At 39.8% G+C, this 21,592-nt stretch overlaps 1 protein-coding gene across 3 annotated transcripts in view; it reads right to left on the bottom strand.

Annotated features, from left to right (window-relative positions):
- Positions 1-21,592, bottom strand: part of MAP4K3 (mitogen-activated protein kinase kinase kinase kinase 3) — a 158,890-nt gene that overhangs the window by 12,772 nt on the left and 124,526 nt on the right. For 2 of the 3 annotated variants that reach the window (XM_032790833.2, XM_032790832.2), the window contains 9 exons: positions 20,535-20,614; positions 19,666-19,726; positions 19,461-19,578; positions 13,206-13,264; positions 10,370-10,473; positions 9,270-9,441; positions 5,019-5,087; positions 4,834-4,926; positions 1,381-1,451 (listed from right to left, as the gene is read on the bottom strand). In XM_032790833.2, coding sequence (XP_032646724.1) covers positions 1,381-1,451; positions 4,834-4,926; positions 5,019-5,087; positions 9,270-9,441; positions 10,370-10,473; positions 13,206-13,264; positions 19,461-19,578; positions 19,666-19,726; positions 20,535-20,614 — 827 coding nt within the window. Of the gene's footprint in view, positions 1-1,380; positions 1,452-4,833; positions 4,927-5,018; positions 5,088-7,458; positions 7,592-9,269; positions 9,442-10,369; positions 10,474-13,205; positions 13,265-19,460; positions 19,579-19,665; positions 19,727-20,534; positions 20,615-21,592 lie in introns of those variants that run through there. The other variant, XR_004375124.2, reaches the window with a different exon arrangement.

The raw sequence follows: 21,592 nt of genomic DNA, 5'->3' as shown, positions 1-21,592 counted from the left end.
TGTATTTAAAGGTGACTTGCTCACTCTCTCCACTGGTGTTTATTATTTGGCAAAAGGAACTTGAATTTCCTAACACTTAATGCTGAAGTTGAATGCATGAGCACCCAGTTGTTGGGAAATCCCAGCTGCTGGTGTCAAGAAGTTAATAATTAGGGGTATTGAAGTGATTCTTTGAGTAGATATTCAGATGATTTTTGGCTAAATGTTTCCCCAGTATCCATTCCAAACTGAATACTCAAGTCAGTAGCATTGTGTACTCCTAATATTTTGCTGCAGCAGCATGGTTAACTTTGTTATTTTTTTCTGCCTTTTCTTATGTTAGGAACAACACGGGTGGTGTCAGATCCTGGGCCCTGCAGCATGTGAACTCAGCTATCTCTCTTCATGATTGAGAGAGCTGAGAAGGCACTATTCTCCCCAGGCCATGCAGCTTTTCTTTTCAAGGCTGGAGGGACAGAGGTTTCACTGCCTTTTCAAAGCATACACAGCTCATTTAATGACAGAGGTGAATTCCTAGTCTGTGCTAATTCATCTTTTTGGACCTGATTCTCCACTGCTTTTCTCCCCACATGGACATTTACACTTGTGCAAAGTAAGTGTAAAACACTACCACACCAGAATGTAATGCCTCCAATATACAGGTCTGTCTCATCTTATGCTGGGGTTACGTTCCGCGGTCAGCACATGAAGCAAAAAGTGTGTATTGTCAAAATTACATTGAGTTGAATGGTGTGCGGAATAGCCCGCACTATAGAAACAGAATTTAAATTGTTATTTTTGCCAACCGCGTAAAGCTGAATTAGTGCATGTTAAATGTGCTTAAGATGCAACAGACCTGTACCTAATGTAAATTCCACAATATTCCACTAGGAATGAATCTGTGCCTTGGCATTCTGTTCCTTGGAACAGTAAACTAAGGTCCATTTGTTTTCTGTGAGGGTTTTCAACATTTAAAAGTTTAGTCTTGGCATGACAAGCTGAATTCTCCTGTATCAGAGGGGTAGCCGTGTTAGTCTGGATCTGTAAAAGCAGCAAAGAATCCTGTGGCACCTTATAGACTAACAGACGTTTTGAAGCATAAGCTTTCGTGGGTGAATACCCACTTCATCAGGTGCAGACGTATTCACCCACGAAAGCTCATGCTCCAAAACGTCTGTTAGTCTATAAGGTGCCACAGGATTCTTTGCTGAATTCTCCTGGTTTATCCTGAAATTTAGATATTGTTGAAACAATGCTTAAAATATTTAGCTATGTCATGTCCAACAAAGAATCCTCTTTAAACTTGTTCAACTCAATAAAACAATATTCATTTCCTCTTATTCTTGTTACATTCTAACTGAATTAGGAGCAAAAAAATTGTGGGGAAGATATTGTACTCACCTCATTTGACCTAAAACTCCTTCCTTGCATTCCATGCTTCCAGAAAGCTAAAACACTGTCTTGTAGGCAAACTAGAAGGAAAAGAACATGAGTTAATTTTGGTGACAACCCCAATTTATTCTTTCAAGGCAAAGAATATTTATTACCTTCCTATCATGGCAATTTTACGTTCTGTCTTTAGACATTTTATAATTACACCAATTCCCTCGTAAAAAATCCCAAAATGTTTCACCAGAATGACTTAACCCACTTCAAGCTGGTCAAAAAACAGCTTTACAAACACTGTTAGTTAATATGAGCCCTGTGTTATTTGTAAAATATTAATTTATTCTCTCAAAGAGTTTAAATCTTTAGAAAATGTGCAAGATTTCCAGGTACATAAGCATTGGAACTTTACAAAAACTTGTATTCTACCTTTTCCTCCCAGATTCAAGAGAACAGCTGAAAAGAGTCTACAATTAAAACCTTTTTATTTTTACCCTCCTCTTCCCATCCCCTCCCCTCATTTTCTTTATTGTCTTAAAAAAAGGCAGTTCTATCATAGGTACCAACGTCTTTTAAATTAAATTAAATTCTAATTACAGAAGCAGCAAAGTAGCTTTTTAAAAGAGAGTTGTATAAATCTATTGGGTAATAGTATGTTAAGGATTTAAAATTCATTTTCAAGAGACAGAATGACTTTCTTTTTTACCCTAACAGTCACTCAATGCTCACTGGCAGAGGGCCACAATCATGTAACTCATATCAGGCCTGACACACTCACTAATCCCAACACGCTGTGGTAATAACATGGATCCAAAAGGTATTTTGTAAGATATCATATGTAAACTGGTAAAACGCCAGTCATGAATATCACTGTGCAAAGTATGCACTGGTAAAGAATTGAGCGTGTGCTGGAAATATGTTCTTAAAATGGGGTTTGGAGGCAGTGTATAAATCAAACCTGTCAGACAAAGGAATGTGGATTTCCTTGTCTGACTGGCTTGATTTCAGGCATAGGACAATAAAAGTACATTTACATATAAGGTAAAAAAAGCAATCAAGCTAACAAGCAAGGGAGAAAACAGCTTAGAAAGCACTCCAGAGACAGTCTGCAAATCCAGGAAGTCTTCCTGGTTCTGGAAGCAAAGACAATGGACTCTACATAACATAAGGGGAGAAAAAAGGCATTTAGGGCCTATCTACACTTAAAATGCTATAAGGGTAGACACTACCTATGCCAACACCAGCAAAGATAATCCACCTCCCGGAGACCCTTGACCGATGTACTTAAACCAATCTAATTTTCTAGTGTAGAACAGGCCTTATTTATCAATCATTTAAGGGACAAAACAGGCCAGAGCTCCTGGAATCTGTGAAAGGTGGATCCTTGAACAAAGTGGGGGGTTGAAGAATCTGGGAACTGACTATAAGCAAAAGAAATTGACTGAGACCAAGACTGTAATCTGTTAAGATTCAGATACAAGGAAGTGTGTTTTATTTTGTTAGTAACCACACCTATCTTTTTTTCTCTTGCTTGGTATCACTTAAATCTTTGTTCTTTATTAATATATGTATTCTTGTTTTATCACAAAACCAGCTCAGTGCTGTATATTAAACTGAAGTGAGAGTCTTCAGCTAACTTCACAGGTGGGATGGGTCTCCAAGCTGGGCGCCAGTCTGAGCCTGAGCATCTCCAGTACCTTTTTAGCTCTGCAGCCTGAACCCCATGCGCCCGAGTCAATGGACCCAGGCTCTGGGACTCTGTGCCATGAGTTTTCTCTTCCAATGTAGACATACCCAGGGAGCCTTGAGGAGTCTGCCTGTGAGTTAGAAAGACAGGCGTGGCAGGAAGCTGACATCCAGTCTAATCTCTAGCAAAGCTCACTCTTGGTGAAGCAGACAGGTAACACGGTGGCTTGTAGTTCTGAGCATCATGAACAGAATGCCACAATAATGTGAAGTGCATTTTCAGTTCCCAAAGGTGGGAATGAAGTGTGTAAAATAAGTGCATCCATTGTGAGAGAAGAATTCCAAAATTGTCAATCTATTGTGGAACAAATTCTACGTGACTCTCCTTGATTAAATTCTGCTGGAATCTGATAGAACTAAGTATAAGAGAAACTGATGGTAGCATTATTGCCAGGCAACATATCATCCACGTGTCACCAAAATGATTTGTGCCAGTCACAGCACAACATGCGGCCTCAATAAAAATCCCCAGAGATCTTCCAAGGGTTACACATTTCATCTGTGTGTTACCACAGTAGGCTTTTTGTAGAAATGGAAAAAAAAATGGTACAGTGCTTTCATGAACCCTATTTGGGAACAGAAAGGGGGGAGGATGATGCAGAGAAGTGAGGAAGTCGCACTACTCCACTATGCCATAACTATACTAATAATATCTAGGTCTCATATAGCGGCTTTCATTCATAGATCTCATTGCACTTTATATAGGAGAGTATCATTATCCCCATTAAAGATGGGTTAACTGAGGCACACAGTGGTGAAGCGACTTGCCCAAGGTGACCAAGAACCTGATCTCCTGAGTCCTGGTCCAATACAGTAGCCACTAGGCCACACTGCCTTCAATTAAGGAGTTAAATTTATTTTCATGAGACAGTGATGTGCCATATACATTTAACAAAGGATTTACAAATTTAGTAAGAAAATAGAGGCTAGTTAGCAATGAATTTTAGTTCACACTTCCTGCGTTTGCAGCACTGAGACTGAAGTAAACAAATGAACTGCATGCATAAATGAAAAGAACAAATCAGCAACAGGAATAATTCACAATGATTCTGAGTGGCCTGAGTACAGACTTTTCTGTAGAGACAGGGTCATAACATCACCAGACCATTTAGACTAATCAGAGGGCATTCTGAGGTTACTCTTCCATTCTGGTCTCTCTTTTGGAAGCCTATCTGTCCATTGAATGCTCAGCCCAATTCGTCATCACACAATAAAACATAGGAATTGGAACATTTCATGTCAGCAAAAGTCTTGAAAATTACTATCTTTAGCACTATGAGCTTTCGTGAGCTACAGCTCACTTCCTCGGATGCACAGAATGGAACACACAGACAGGAGATATTTATACATACAGAGAACATGAAAAGGTGGAAGTGTGGGTCACCTTAATTATCACTTCAAAAGTTTTTTTTCTTCTGCTGATGATCCCTCATCTCAACTGATTAGACTCTTCCTGTTGGTATGCATACTTCCACCTTTTCTTGTTCTCTGTATGTATAAATATCTCCTGTCTGTGTGTTCCATTCTATGCATCTGAAGAAGTGAGCTGTAGCTCATGAAAGCTTATGCTGAAATAAATTTGTTAGTCTCTAAGGTGCCACAAGTACTCTTGTTCTCTTTGCGGATACAGACTAACACGGCTGCTACTCTGAAACCTATCTTTAGCATTGAGTGCCAAATTAAACAAGCTACACCAAGTTGAGTCCAAAAACCCACACTCACCTATTGATTCAATCTGGAAATCAAACGTGAGCTCTGATGAGAGTTTTCGGCTAGATTTTAATCTGCCTTGTAGATTTACTATTTTTATACAGCCTAGAGAATAAATAAGAGGTGTCACTTAGCCATTGCTCTCAAACAAGTGACCTAATTTGAATCTGTATATTTGGTTCATAACTAAAACTTACAATCCAGACACACTAAAATGGTATCTCTTTCCAGCTGTGTTAAATGTACAACGCTCGCCTGCGTAGTGTCTATAACAAAAATAATTACAGTTAATTTATATACAACACAAATTACCATCACATTTGAATGTGGAGATTCTGAAGTTCAAAAGGACTTAAGGTACTTTTGTATTTTCAACTACAGAAAGATTTTCTTACCAGTGAAATTTCTCTTCTCTTAAAAAGGCACGTCCACTTACCCAACTTGTTGGCTGTGATAGAGGCAAATGAAGCTGTAATATTAAAGTATTAAACATAAGTTTGCTTTATAATATTAAGTTGCTGTCCACCATCACCTCTTTGTCTTTCACTATTTTTGCTTTCCATAAAATATATGTGTTTCAGATTATTTCCTCCAGATGTGTTGGTTTGCATTTTTCCAACTGGAATCCTGTTCTAATTCTTCTGCCTTTGTTTCTAAATCTTGATTGGACTTTTGGACTTGTTCTCTGTCCTTGCTACAGTTTGCATCTTCTCCTTCATCTTCAGATTGCATATGCTATTTACAAATTGTTAATGAAGATGGTTTGAACAAAGGAGAGAGAACGAGTAACCTTTCTTCCACATTAGAGCTGCAGTGGTCTCCATCACAGCAAATGGGGGAGATCTGAACCACAAGCTCAGATCAGTGGACATGCCAACTCAAAAGAAAATATAATTTCTTTTATCAAGATATGATACAAAGCAACTCTTGCTAATCTGGTATCTATACCACAGCATTCTAAGAACTTTTCATACAACCAAGTGAGAAACTAATTCAGTTTCTATTAAAGATGAGACATTAAAACATGTTACATAAAATACTAAAAGCAGCTATGAATCACTCTTAATTAAGAACATTTTAGCCCCATTTAAAAAAAAAAAGTCAAATCCTTGGTCCCGCATAAGATGATAAAAATGAAAGAACTCCACCTATGAGGCAGCAGAAATGTGCTCACTGAGGCAAGTCTCCTGACTTTGTTACTTTTGAGTTCAAATTTGAGATTTAGATTTTTATCACAACCTTTACTGCAATTTGGATCGGCATCTGAACCAAAGTGGTGAAAAAACTGGTCTTAGAATATTTCTGCCATTTCTATCCCCTCAGCCTGGCTCCCTGACTCACTACTGGATTCTGGGATTGGGGCCCATTATTTTCACTATTATTAATAATTAGTAATACTTAGCTTCTATATGGTTGAGAAGCACAATACAGTTTTATTGTAAATACTTCCCTCTTTTACTTTTACATAGACAAATTGTACTCTGATCCCAATGGATACTCTCCTATTTTTGTATTCAACACTCCACCTGCAAGAGTCTCGTCAAAACAACTGTCCCTTCAGCTGGGTGAGCTATGACTTCCCCTCCAGTGAACTGCAGTCACCCTTAAACAGCTGGAGGAGTCACTACAGCGAGTCAAGACATTACCCGGCTTCCCACAAAGCTGAACAGACTGGCCTCTGTGAGGCCTGGAGTACATCCCTGCACATGAGTTAAAGCATTAATGATTCAGCCTAGACCAAGGGCTTGTCTACACTTACACGCTGCGGTGATTGATGCGTTGACGGTCAATTTAGTGGGTCTAGTGAAGACCCACTAAATCAACCGCCAAACACTCTCCCGTCGACTCCTGATCAAAAAGAGTAAGGGGAGTCGACGGGAGAGCGTCTCCTGTCAACGTTGCATAGTGTGGACTCCACAGAAAGTAGATCAAAGCTATGTTGATTTGAGTTACACTATTCATGTAACTGAAATTGCATAGCTTAGATAGACTTTTCCCTTTAGTGTAGAAAAGGCCAAAAAAGATTTTAAAACAGTAATAATATCTGTGTAAAATCAAATTAAATGGTGGAAAGAAATGTGCAGTACAAAGTATGAGAGTATTTTCATGGGCAATTTTTCTAGTTATGGTATAGCGAGAAAAAGTACCAGTTCAACAATATTAAAATCTATTCTTTCATATTTCAAAAGATTAAAACAAATCTAAAGCACTCTCACATCTGATGAAAAATGGGGAAAATACATAACAGTCCATCAGAGCCTTTCATGGCAACAAGCCTGGGATGACACCATAACCAGAACCTACTGTGGTACTGTCTTTGGTGTCAGTGTAGGAGGCGGCTGGGAACTTCATTTTCTCTTTGCTGCCTTTGCCCCCTTGATTATGAGAGAAGACTCCTCACTCTGTCTTCCTCTCTAATTTTTTGGACAAAGAACTCCATTCTCAGCCTTCTATCCATGTACGGAACATGGTACGCTGAGAGGCTGCTGTGTTCTTGGTGCTGGTCAGGCACTGGCTGCTCTTACTTGAGAGTGTGGAGAGCAGAACTGAGAGCTACTGAAAATGTAATACATACCATTCTCCCTGTGACTTAGCTGCCAGAACCAGAGGGATGGGGGAAAATAAATTAAGAGCTACCTCTTCACCCCCACCCCCACGGTGTGTGTTCTTTGCCATTTCATAGGAATTGAGTTGGCTCTGCCTAAGACCACACACAGTGAAGCAATATGTCACGTGGGAGTCTCACTCACATGCCATCAGGCATAATTGTCTCTGGAGAAAAATGCACTTTCAGAGCCAATAATTTGGCCTGTCAGTCACAAGAAGGTGTATGCATTTTCTGACTCATGATCATCACACAAATGGAGCAGAGACAATTATTTTGTAGCATATCACTTTAAAACATGTCCAAACAAATGCCAAATATATAAAAAAATAATCATTTGGCGCAAGCTATTTAACCGCCACATACTGTATACTTTTCTCTCTTCTCAAAGAGAGTTTTTGACTATGTTCTCAATGTCCTGTCAGCAGAGGACAGTGGAGACTGATTTAACCGCGTGGTTTAAAGCACTGCCAATATAATAAGGAAAGAAGACCTGACAACAATACAGATGCACCAGAAGGACATACAAACGACTAAAAAAGAATTCTAACAAAGATAGGTGCAGTAATTCAGAGAAGTGTTAAACTGTCCAAGTTAAAAAACAAAGGATATTAAGAAGGGAATAAAGATTTCACATTTACAGAGACATATCATTGATGCAGACAATACTGAAATAAGACTGAATACAAAGGGTACATTTTTAAAGAGTTGCTTTTCAGTGTTCTACTTTCATCGACTATATTAGGAGCTACATAACTCCATGTACCAATCTGAAAATGGTCCTGAAAGTTCACACATGCAAGTATTACAGTATTAACTGGGCATACATTGCAGCAGTACCACTGATAACAGTAATTCGTGTAGTTGCACTTCTATGTACATCAGAAGTTATTCAGATATTCATTTAAGAAGCAAGAAAGTCAACAGAAATCTTTCTAGTGAAAATAGCATTTTTAGTGAGCTCCACAGGATCGTATCAGTGAGGTTTGTGCAAAAGTATGAGGGATGGCAACTTACAAGCTCACCACAGATCAATGGGAGTGCACCATATTACCTTCTGCCCTGGCCACAGTGATGACTAAAGCCCTGAGACAGTTACTTACTGCTTCTGCATTGTGGGGTTGGGACCGGGACTGGGACCAGGCTCATGATGGCAACTGGTTTTCAAGAGGGTGGAGAGCAATCCAGAAAGGCTGTCTCTCTACCACCCAATTTTCATCTTAAGAGTTTCTGCTGCTGCCTCTGTGCACTAGCTCCTCATCCAAATGGCACTCATGCCAGCCATACGATCAAAAATAAGTGGTGGCTTCTGGATGCAAAGTACAGGGCACATATCCCTTCCCTCCTCCCAATATTTATGGGAAGAGGAAGGGGCAAGTACTTCCTTCTCAGCAACAGCAAGGTAATTGCCATGTTGAAACATGCTCCCTGCATTTGGCCCACAACATCTCATACCACTGCCTGAGAAAGCAGTCAGCCTGAAATTCTATTAAAATCCATTAAACACACTGTCAAGAGAACAATGAAGTTGCAAAGTGACGTGCATAATTCAAGAAGGGCCTAATTTACAGAAACACAAGCCGCTTTTATTCTGTCCCCTGTGTTCCACTCAAACATTCCAAAAAAAATTCACTCAGTCAAAAATTTGAACCTGGAAGGTGAAAGTCAGAGAAAGTTATGGACAACTGGGAGTCCACTTTAGGTGGAAAACCCAGTGTAACTAATTATGGGACACTGTGTCATTTCCATAATGGAAACTATGGAACCTAGCTGTTACCAGTGCTCAAATTATAATAAAGTAAGATAGCAAATAATGTTGGGAATCCAATCATAATGCACAAACCTGTTTCTGTAAACCATGAAGAGGTAGAATTTGGGTTGACAGTCTCAAACTTTACCACCTGGTTGAAGTCTCTCCCTTTACTGACACCAACACAAACTAAGGGGAATTCTTGTTCAGGTACTACCAGCATTTCAAACAATCTCAGTGGACAAGGTACAGGGAAATCTATGTGCTAGATTAAGAAACAAAAAAACAGTTAGATAAAGGCAAACAAGTTAAAAAGCAAATAATTTAGTACACATGATTAGTCATTTAAACAGCATGGTAAGTTGGATAATGTAGTTTTGCCATTCATAGTTAGCACACTTATGTAACATCAAGCTTTTTCCTGCAATCATAGTAATCGGCAGATGCGTGAAAATCTGATTTATGAAGATTTAGGTTCTTCATGCGGATTTTGTTATTAATATCCAGAATCTGAACTTTCACTATCATTTTTCTTATGGCTGCTTGCAGGAGAGAGCCCAGATCCTCTGAGTGACATCACCAGTTGGGAGGTTTAAAACTTTTGTTTCCCCAGCTGACCAGACTGTGGGTGCTGCCTGTCCAAGAAACATGAAGCACTGTGGCCTCAGTCTGGCAGATGTCAGCTGGGAAAAGCAACTATTTGATTTTGGAGCACCCAAAGAGTCACACAGTCCAAAACAAATGAGTCATCTTCTCCCTTTAGGTTTGGCATCAAGTGAGAACTATCAATGTTCTCTCCTCAATTTTCCCAAGGCTCTGCCCATTGATTAGCCAGAACATTCTAACTGTATAACTATAAGACAACACTTACAGATAGAAAAAAAATCAACCTTTAGACTGGGTATGTGCAGGGGAAAAGGCTCTAAATAATGTTTAGTTGGCATCTAGCAAATGTTTGGGACATTTTAAACTGGTACTTTTCAAATGATGTAAAATGAATTTTACTTTCAAAATGAGTTAAGCAGAAATGAACAGAAAATCTTATAGGGACATAAGAAATTATTTACATTTTGGTTACTCAACTAATTTTTTGCAAGATAAACGCATCTGAAAATCAACATTTTGTATTAAGAAGTTGAGCCCTAAAGGGAAGGTAGAACATCTGCTTGTGGACATCTTATTGTAATGTTTACCTTAATTAACATAAACTTCTGCATCAGTTCAACCCATTCTAACAAGACAATGCTAGACTGTAGTGCTCCGCAAAGGTATTTGTGGCCTGTGTAAGGATTCCTCACTGCCAAGAAAGAAAAGGTAAAGTTAGTTGCTTAGCACAAACATTTCACATCTAGTTTAACAGAGCCTTTGCAATTCTGAAAATGCCAGATGTGAAAAGGGACTCTGAAAAGTCAGTTTTTAAACTACATACAACCCTTAGATTTTGGGCTCCTAGAAACTGTCTTAAGAGTTTGGAAAATGCAGCATATAGTAGGTGCTATCACAAACATCATAATAAAACCACATTTTATATACCCAGCTTGTTTTAATACAACTGACTGAAGGTTTTTGACTGATAAACAAGACTTAATACTTTAGGGCTGCCTACAGGATAGTTATAGCACAGACAATGACAGTCAAAGCTTCCCATTTCAGAATGTTGGTGTGCCTCAACTATTTTTTTAATTATCATGAGGAAACCTCCTCTAGTGTTAAGACTTTGAAGAAATGTGCCAATTATAATGGTTGTTCTTATGACAGTGACACTTATCCAACATGAACTGCACAGAAGCCAATCATTTAACACTTTACCAGTCATTACGAACTGAGAGTCACTCAGTAGCCTTTCGGCCATTAGTGTTCTAAACCAGGTTCCAGCAAGTGATTGGAAATGAAAGGCTCCCTATATCCACTGTCAATTCTTTAACTATCCAGTTTCCCAGGAAGCTGAATTTTAATTTCAAAGTTGGCCTAAAAATGTAACACTCAGTATATTTTGCACTAGTACCTAAAATTCAATTAACACATTACTTAATCTTACACCTTGACTGAAATTAAATAGGAAGGATATCAGTCATCACAGTTTTCATTAAAAACTGCTTTTCTTATAGCTTTTATCACTACTCAATTAAAAAAAAATCTTTATTTAAAAAGAGAACAAGAAGGTGGACTGCTAGGCACTGAAAAGTCAGGAAATGCTGTAAGTTGTGTGCAATGCCTGAACTCTGTAAATTCATTACATTACAGACTAATTACATGATCACATTATTAAATCATCAGCCATATGATTAGAGCTGTACAAGACATAAAATGATAAAGTCTCTGTCCCAAGGAGCTTACAATCTAAGGGTCTAAGCTAACTGATGTGATCTTGGGCTAGATTTACAAAGGCATTTAGAGGGCCAAAGACACAGAAAGGTGCCCACTCTGGTTTACAGAACTGCCTGTCTCTCACTGACATTCAATGTGGTTAAGTGGATGAAATCCACTAGGACCACCCTCCTCTCTTGAAATTCCACTAGATGCTTATTTGCATTTTTAGGCACCTAAAAATACCATTTTAAATCTGGTCCCTTGTGCAATATCTCAGTTAACTCCATCAGTAAAGCAAGGACAATGATACTTGCCTGTTAAAGTAAGGTTTAACTCAGTAATGCAAATTGTGAAGTGTACATAATTACTAACACCAGTATGTGGAAAAGATGAGACTAGAATACAGTCTCTTTTTGACTGTCACTTCAGTGCTGCTTCCGCTGGGCCAAAGGGTACAACACCCGTGTCCCATCACAGGTTCTGTTCCTACCACATGGGAGGTTCTCTAGGGTCTAGTCATTTTTAGATGTTTATTTATCCATTTGGTGGTGATAAAGCCCTTCGAGCGCTGCAGAAAGCAGCACAGCTATCTGCTGTGTCGTGCATGCACCCTTCTGACAAATTAGACAGGGTTACCATGACCACCACCTGATTACAGTGTAGCATGCCAACACTTTCTCTGTTCAGCACTGGAAGAGAAATCTTGTAAAATCTATCTGGCTGAAAGTTACATTGATATTCATGAAGAGCCTATAGAGTTTCATATCTACTCAGATTTTTTCTTCCTATTATTCTTCTGCCAGCAGGTCAGAAACTACACCTTTCAGTGGTTCAGTATATTGTTTTTTAACGTTATATTGAGGCCTCAATCAGGTCAAGGCCCCTTCATGCTAAGCACTGTACAAACACATAGTAAATAACGGTCCCAACCCTCAAGAGTTTACAATCTAAACGGGCAAGACATAACGGGTAGATGAGAGAAACAAGTGATTACTTAGGGCAGAGAAACTGAAAATGTGTCACCGCGTACTATGCAACAGGGACCTAGGTGCTGCAGTTAGTGATTCAGGACCACCCCACTCCACCTCTACAGCTTGTGTGGAGAGCTCATTCAGCAAATCATTTTCCTGCCTTTTATGAACATTTATTGAACAGTAACTTTTCACGGTTTGTATCTCCCTTATACTGCGGTGCTGATTCAGTGGTTGGTGCACTGGACCCTTACCGTACTTTTGTCTGGTACTATCTTTACAGAACCAATGCTGCCCTCGTAGATTTTTCTAGCACCCCAAGAGAATTTAAAACAACCCCCTCCCAGTATCGGTCAATAATAACATGAACTGCGGTGGACTCACAATGGCCAGTATTAGAAGTCATGATCCATGACCTGATGCTTCCTGTACATCGCTCCCCCGGAGAGACTGAGGTTTCTCAAGAAACCGGACATGCATTCTGCTGTTCTGAATTTGTTGTGAAATGTGAATAACTGTGAGGGGGAAAAGAGGAAGTTTTCACTTCCTATAAATGTGAGGGCTAATCTGGTTGAGTTTACTACCTGTAGATGTCTACAGCTTCTTTCTGATGACAGGAGAAACGTGACAGCCTGATAAACATTCTTCTCGCCTTTGTTCCTCCTCAGGTAGTGACTCATTACAAATATCTCAACTCTGTAGCCATTTATTCCTCTTATTGACATTTCCACTGTACATCTTTACTTACCAACGCAACACTTCTGACAGCATTTGGTTTCTGGAATTTTTGAAGACACTGCAAACTTCCTAAAGGATATAAATCAATAAATTATTAATTCAATAAAACAGACTGAATCAATCTGCTTCTTAGAAGGATGTTTAATAAGGGAATGATATTCACCGAAAAAAAACTAAAATAAGAGAACTATTGTACTTCACTGTACATTTATCTTCCTCAAACCAGTATGTTTGGCACCTAGACATACATTACGGTGGGTCTTCCCCATTAAGGTTCAGATATAGATCAATCAGATTTACAGCAAGTAGACCTATTAATAACTGCCTCCCAGAATATCTTACTCAAATAGTTGTAAAGGCACAGCAAGAATTGGTTTTCCTAAACAGGAACTCTCTCAGCAGTACTTTGTATGGTTACGAGGGGAGAAGACTGCTTTTGTCAATGTCAGAGAAAATTACACTAATAGAGACATAAGATGATGAGAGCCTGGACATATGGATATTAGGAAACATTTCAGAGATATTATTTAGAAAGAATTAGCAAGATTTAGGCACAGCCAGGATGTGAGGATCTGGAGAAAGAGCAGAACTAAAGATAATGCCCAGGTTATGAGCCTGAGAGATAGGCAGGTTGTCCACTGTGCTTGAGAAAGAAGGGGTGAGGGAGGATGTAAAGGGAAAATTCAGGCCATGTTGAATGTACGCTGATGGCTGGGCATCCTCACTGAGATATCAAAGACAAGCTGAGATTTTAGTTTGGACAGGAGACAGGTCCACAGTAGAAAGATAAATCTGTGAATCATTCACATAGAAATGGTAGTTCAATTTGTGTTTGCGAGAAGACTACCCACAGACAAGCTGTGGAAGGAGAAGAGAAGGGGACCAAAGAGCATAGGTGCCGACTTCCCCTCTTTCTGTAGGTGCTCGACCCCTCTCTCTGTCCCCGGTCCCGCCCCCACTCCACTCCTTCGATGAGGCCCTGCCCCTGACCTGCCTCTTCCCACCCCTTCCCCATCCCCATTCCAAGCCCTTCCCCAACGTCCCCACCCAACTCTGCCCCCTCCCTGTCCCTATTTCAACTCCTTCCCCAAATCCCCACACTGGCCCCGCCTCCTCTCCTGAGTGTATTACATTCCCACTTCTCCCGCCCCCTTCCCGGAGCACGCAAACAGCTGTTTGGAAGCAGCAGGGCGGGAAGCGCTGGGAGGTAGGCAGAGGAGCGGGGACCCCGTGCGCTCAGGGGGAGAGGAGGAGGAGGTGGGTGCGGAGGGAGGGGAGCTTGGCTGCCAGTGGGTGCAGAGCTTATGCCAAAGAGGGAGCCCTGAGGAACCTCCACAGAAGGTTGGGGGAAGGGAAATGAGGAGGATCTTCAGAATGATTCATTGAAGGAGCAATTTGAGAGATGGGAGGACAAGCAAGAAAGGACTGAGTTAAGGAAGTCAACAGAGGATAAGATAATAAGTATGTGATTGAGAGTTCCAAAGGTGACTGACAGGCTGAGAAGAAGAATGGAGTACCTGTTCCAAGTTGTTCCAGGAAGAGCTTTATTAGAGACATTGTCAAGGACTACTTCAGTGGAGTTCACAAGGCAGAAATGGACAGGAAATCATGACTTCCATAGACTGCAGAGGGGAGGGATAGCTCAGTGGTTTGAGCATTGGCCTGCTAAACCCAGGATTATGAGTTCAATCCTTGAAGGGGCCACCTAGGCATCTGGGGCAAAAATCAGTACTTGGTCCTGCTAGTGAAGCCAGGGGGCTGGACTCGATGATCTTTCAATGTCCGTTCCAGGAGATTGGAGATATACCTATTTATTCTATTTTATTTTTATTGTAGGGCTCTGCTACCAAATGCTGTGTCAACTAAGTCCCAAATCAAGCATAAAACGTTTTGCAAATTTATGTACTGCTTTGAATTTTTCTTTGCTTTCCATTTTTTCTGCTGGTGCATGAACTTTTCTCTGAAGAGAATTCTGCTTTAATTTTACATCAAGTTTTATATTGCACTCATCATGGTATTCAAGAACCTCTTGAAGAACATGCTTTGAGGTCTAGTGGAAAGAATTTATCTTGCTATTTACGTACTTTAGATATGCATCTAGTAATCCTCCTGGCTAGTGTGTCCTTCTGATGCCTGTCACGCAAAGGGAAGAAAGCAGCAAAGAGAAACGTGGAATATGTAAATGATTCTGCCTGGCGATGTATGTTTTGCTTGCCCTTCTTTGCAAATTCAGGTTGTTTAACATTTCTTTGGGATGTGATGGGACTTGGCAGGAAGTCTCCTGGCCCTCTGGAGAGTGTATAAGATGTCATCTCAGGCTTGATGTATTTTGGAATTTTAAGAGCAACCCTGACCTTGTGAAATTTACAGTATTTGTCCTCTGCTGGTTGTGCCCCCAACTCACACAGTCTGCTGGCCAAAGTTACAGTATGGGGCTAGGAACAGAAACTGCATAGGGATATGCAGTGTAACAGTTGGAAAGGTGGCTGTGCTAGATCTTGTAAGACCATATTTTGATTCCAAGGTGATCACAGTGGCTGGTGGGTGTAACACAGCAAAGCATGCAGATGACTGCACAGAGGCCTTTCCTGCGTCATATAATGAACAAAGCTATGGCTGTTGGTTGTACCTCAAGGTAGCTAAGAATCAGGCCTACTGATAAGGTTGTTCTTTAGGAAGTTATGTATTGTGAAATGTTCTGGTGATTCATTCTGCCTTCTATGCACTGAATGTTGACTCCACACTGAATCCTCAGGTTTCTTACTGTTACCGTTTCTGTCTGTCGCTAACAACATTAATTACATGTCCAGAACACTTCTCTTTTCAAGTATTTTCTTTGGAGCAGCAAGAGTACTATGGCTCATGGAGGACAAAACAGTCCTATAGCCCCTGCTATAGCAGATCTGGTGCAATCAGCAAGTTATCTGTTACTGAGTCTGACGTTCAGACTATTTTTAAGAACCTGTCTTCTATGGCCTGGGTAGCAACAAATATAGTATTATTTCTGCTCTCTCATATTTTGTATGATCCTTGGTAATAAATATTTTCGGTGGGATTGCATACAGAATTTGCTGTGGACACACCTTAGATAATACAACCATAGCCTCCAGAGCCCCATTTCCCTACCCTCATTCTCTGGGATGAGAGGAACAGTTTATTTTAGGCTTCAATCTCTCCTCTGGTTCTTAGATAAATATGTCTGAGCCTAATCCTGGGATTTGGTTTACAACAGACACAACCAGAACTTCCCTCAAGGAACAAGCTGTCTGACTTGTTCTCAGTAACTCAAGAATAATTCAAGTGAAGTAAAATGGAATAATGAAGTAAAAATCTTAAGTGAATCCACATGTTCCATAGAATCGCTCTGGATAGAAATTTCATGCTCTAATAAAAATATCACATTAGGGATCTATTATCGACCACCTGACCAGGATAGTGATAGTGATGATGAAATGCTAAGGGAAATCAGAGAGGCTATCAAAATGAAGAACCCAATAATAGTGGGGGATTTCAATTATCCCCATATTGACTGGGAACATTTCACTTCGGACGAAATGCAGAGATAAAATTTCTCGATACTTTAAATGACTGCTTCATGGAGCAGCTGGTACGGGAACCACAAGGGAGAGGCAACTCTAGATTTAATCCTGAGTGGAGCGCAGGAGCTGGTCCAAGAGGTAACTATAGCAGGACCGCTTGGAAATAGTGACCATAATACAATAGCATTCAACATCCCTGTGGTGGGGAAGAACACCTCAACAGCCCAACACTGTGGCATTTAATTTCAAAAGAGGGAACTATACAAAAATGAGGGGGTTAGTTAAACAAAAGTTAAAAGGTACAGTGACTAAAGTGAAATCCCTGCAAGTTGCATGGGCCCTTTTTAAAGACACCATAATAGAGGCCCAACTCAATGTATACCCCAAATAAGAAACACAGTAAAAGAACTAAAAAAAGAGCCACCATGGCTTAACAACCATGTAAAAGAAGCAGTGAGAGATAAAAAGACTTCCTTTAAAAAGTGGAAGTCAAATCCTAGTGAGGCAAATAGAAAGGAGCACAAACACTGCCAGCTTAAGTGCAAGAGTGTAATAAGAAAAGCCAAAGAGGAGTTTGAAGAACGGCTAGCCAAAAACTCCAAAGGTAATAACAAAATGTTTTTTAAGTACATCAGAAGCAGGAAGCCTGCTAAACAACCAGTGGGGCCCCTTGACGATCGAAATACAAAAGGAGCGCTTAAAGACGATAAAGTCATTGCGGAGAAACTAAATGGATTCTTTGCTTCAGTCTTCACGGCTGAGGATGTTAGGGAGATTCCCAAACCTGAGCCGCTTTTGTAGGTGACAAATCTGAGGAACTGTCACAGATTGAAGTGTCACTAGAGGAGGTTTTGGAATTAATTGATAAACTCAACATTAACAAGTCACCGGACCAGATGGCATTCACCCAGAGTTCTGAAAGAACTCAAATGTGAAGTTGCGGAACTATTAACTAAGGTTTGTAACCTGTCCTTTAAATCGGCTTCGGTACCCAATGACTGGAAGTTAGCTAATGTAACGCCAATATTTAAAAAGGGCTCTAGAGGTGATCCCAGGCAATTACAGACCGGTAAGTCTAACGTCGGTACCGGGCAAATTAGTCGAAACAATAGTTAAGAATAAAATTGTCAGACACATAGAAAAACAAACTGTTGAGCAATAGTCAACATGGTTTCTGTAAAGGGAAATCGTGTCTTACTAATCTATTAGAGTTCTTTGAAGGGGTCAACAAACATGTGGACAAGGGGGATCCAGTGGACATAGTGTACTTAGATTTCCAGAAAGCCTTTGACAAGGTCCCTCACCAAAGCTCTTACGTAAATTAAGCTGTCATGGGATAAAAGGGAAGGTCCTTTCATGGATTGAGAACTGGTTAAAAGACAGGGAACAAAGGGTAGGAATTAATGGTAAATTCTCAGAATGGAGAGGGTAACTAGTGGTGTTCCCCAAGGGTCAGTCCTAGGACCAATCCTATTCAATTTATTCATAAATGATCTGGAGAAAGGGGTAAACAGTGAGGTGGCAAAGTTTGCAGATGATACTAAACTACTCAAGATAGTTAAGACCAAAGCAGATTGTGAAGAACTTCAAAAAGATCTCACAAAACTAAGTGATTGGGCAACACAAAATGGCAAATGAAATTTAATGTGGATAAATGTAAAGTAATGCACATTGGAAAAAAATAACCCCAACTATACATACAATATGATGGGGCTAATTTAGCTACAATGAGTCAGGAAAAAGATCTTGGAGTCATCGTGGATAGTTCTCTGAAGATGTCCACGCAGTGTGCAGCAGGGCGGTCAAAAAAGCAAACAGGATGTTAGGAATCATTAAAAAGGGGATAGAGAATAAGACTGAGAATATATTATTGCCCTTATATAAATCCATGGTACGCCCACATCTCGAATACTGTGTACAGATGTGGTCTCCTCAAAAAAAGAGATATTCTAGCACTAGAAAAGGTTCAGAAAAGGCAACTAAAATGATTAGGGGTTTGGAGAGGGTCCCCATATGAGGAAAGATTAAAGAGGCTAGGACCTCTTCAGCTTGGAAAAGAGGAGACTAAGGGGGATATGATAGAGGTATATAAAATCATGAGTGATGTGGAGAAAGTGGATAAGGAAAAGTTATTTACTTATTCCCATAATACAAGAACTAGGGGTCACCAAATGAAATTAATAGGTAGCAGGTTTAAAACAAATAAAAGGAAGTTCTTCTTCACACAGCGCACAGTCAACTTGTGGAACTCCTTACCTGAGGAGGTTGTGAAGGCTGTCAGAGGATGGAGATGGATGGCAGGAGAGAGATCACTTGATCATTGCCTGTTAGGTTCACTCCCTCTGGGGCACCTGGCATTGGCCACTGTCGGTAGACAGATACTGGGCTAGATCGACCTTTGGTCTGACCTGGTACGGCCATTCTTATGTTCTTAGATCAGTATAAACCTGGTGTGAGATCAGATTCAAACCCAATCTATCCTGAGAAGAACGTGAAATGTATACAATTGGAGTTTTCCTTTCAGAGTGTATATTCTCATCTTAATTCATGTGACTTTAAGTGCCCGAACTCTAATTAACGCTAGCAGAAGTTATTCATGGAGATGAGACTATACATTCCAAAAACTCCAAATTATTAGGGGTCCCCATTCAGGAGAGGGTCCTGGACTCTCAGAAACAAGATCCTCTACAGAATATTGCTAATACATTTGATTAATATATATTTACCTGGGGAGCATTCTGTCAGGAATCTTGTGTGTTGGAATAGATACAGGCAACTTTTGCATTTGCCTTGCATAATCAAAGAGCCCTGGTAAATTATGGGAATAAAGCTGAGAAGCTTTACCTGGAAATTAAAAAACAGAATAAAGCTTAATGCACAAAAAACTTACGATTCACAGGCATTTACATTAAAAATAGCAGAAAGACTTACCAGATATTGATAATAAGCAATTGTTCATTACATACAACCACGTACATCTTCGGGGAAATAGCTGATAAAGAAAAAAAATAAGATTTACTGAACACAACATTTTTGTAGTACAAAAAATCAATTTATAAGTTAGTATCTGGATAGGCAACACAACATAATTAATGTTGCTATGATTTCTGTAGTAGAAATTGGCCTTAGATAAGTTAAACATAGTATTTTCACAGATTTTAGAGTTAATGCACAGGATAAAGTCATAATACACACAAACTTTATATTTTACACACACGCAAATGTATAGTATATGCATACTTTCCCCTGACCCAGGTTTTATCCTAGAAGAGTTGACAGATTCTTCTCAGGGTTTTTAAATAAGGCTCTCTATTGGTTCCTGTAAAGTTATATATTTCTGATCTCTGTTTTGTCCATTGGCGTTAATGGTAAAGCATAATCAGAGAGGTTCGCTTTTCTTTATCTTTGCCTCACATTTCTAGTCAGTAAGGCATATGAAAGATCAGCTTTACTTTAATTCAGTTCACAAGTAGTTTTATTAATTTTCTATAATTCTGTAAGTATATTCTCCATTGTGACTCTGTGCTTGGCTTTAAGTGTTAGACCAACACTGGGTTGTAGGTGGTATAGAAACCAAATGAAACAATTTACACCCGGAAAAATATCAGCCTGAAAGGTGAAAGTCTGACAAGGTTATATGTAACTGAAAGTGAATCTTTAGAACTGAAACAGGTAACCTTAAGTGCAGCTGCAGCATGTATAGCTGCATTAAAGCAAAGGGGATATTATGTTACGCAGCACTAGCCTTAATTGCTGAAAAATGACAAGGACTTCACTTTCAAAATTCAAAACAAACATACCTGTTCCATTGATGTTTCATGAAGTTCATTGAGATTCAGGGTGTAAATACCTTCCTCTGCACCAAATATCAAGTATTGATCTGTAAAGGGAGAGAGAAAATTAATTAACTAACTAACAAATCTGGAGTTAAGGAAAGTGAAAATTATATGAACATGGAGTTGGTTTAGCAAAGCAGTGTTTCACTATCATTAACTGAGGCACTCACATTCATCAAAAGCAGGCAATTTACTTTGTTTAAATTTCCTTAGATCAGGAAATAGTAGGAAGTAGCAGTAGCTTAAATTCAAAAAAACAAAACAAGAAGCAGAGGGATTCCCCTTATTTTAGTTCAAAATATTGGCCATAAGAATTACTACTAGAAGAACCTATATGAACAATATAATTTATTTAAGTTCCTGCTATAAAGATGAAGCTTAACTCACAATAATATATATCACTTAACAGTTCTATAAGTCTTTCTGCAAGACCCATAACCACTTCATAGGGTGTTTATCAATGATGGTACTGACTAACATGTTATAACTGCTCTTCTTTGGGGGCCCCATCAGTTTCTGCAAAATTTAAGATAATTCCACATCTATCCCTCATATTTATAAAGGTAACCTTCTGAATGTTGGCCACCACTGCATTCTCCTTCTGAGTTTCCAAAGAGTTTCCAAGAGAGTTAAAAGAGGAGGTTACTCTTTTATTGGACATGAAGCAGTAACTGACGTTCTTCGAGATGAGTGTCCCTGTGTGTGCTCCACTTCAGGAGATGTCCCTGTGGGTGCTCCACTTCAGGTGTCGGTGAGCCCCTGCGCCTTTGATCGGAGATTTTTTACAGCAGTACTCCTACCAGCCACGCATGCTTAGAACCTGTCACTCATTCTGAGTGTGTTACTAGAGAGCATGTGCGGCCGGTACCCTCAGTTCCTTCTCTACAACGGAGGCTACCCCAACTCCGAAGTAGAGGGCAGGAGGATGGGTAGTGGAGCACCCACAGCGACACTCATCTCGAAGAACGTCAGTTACTGCACAAGGTGAGTAACCTCCTCTTCTTCTTCGAGAGATGTCCCTG

The sequence above is a fragment of the Chelonoidis abingdonii genome, chromosome 3, assembly GCF_003597395.2.
Source record: "Chelonoidis abingdonii isolate Lonesome George chromosome 3, CheloAbing_2.0, whole genome shotgun sequence".
NCBI classification, from domain to species: Eukaryota; Metazoa; Chordata; order Testudines; family Testudinidae; genus Chelonoidis; species Chelonoidis abingdonii.
Note: the sequence above shows the minus strand (reverse complement) of the source record. Positions and strands in the feature narration are given on the sequence as shown.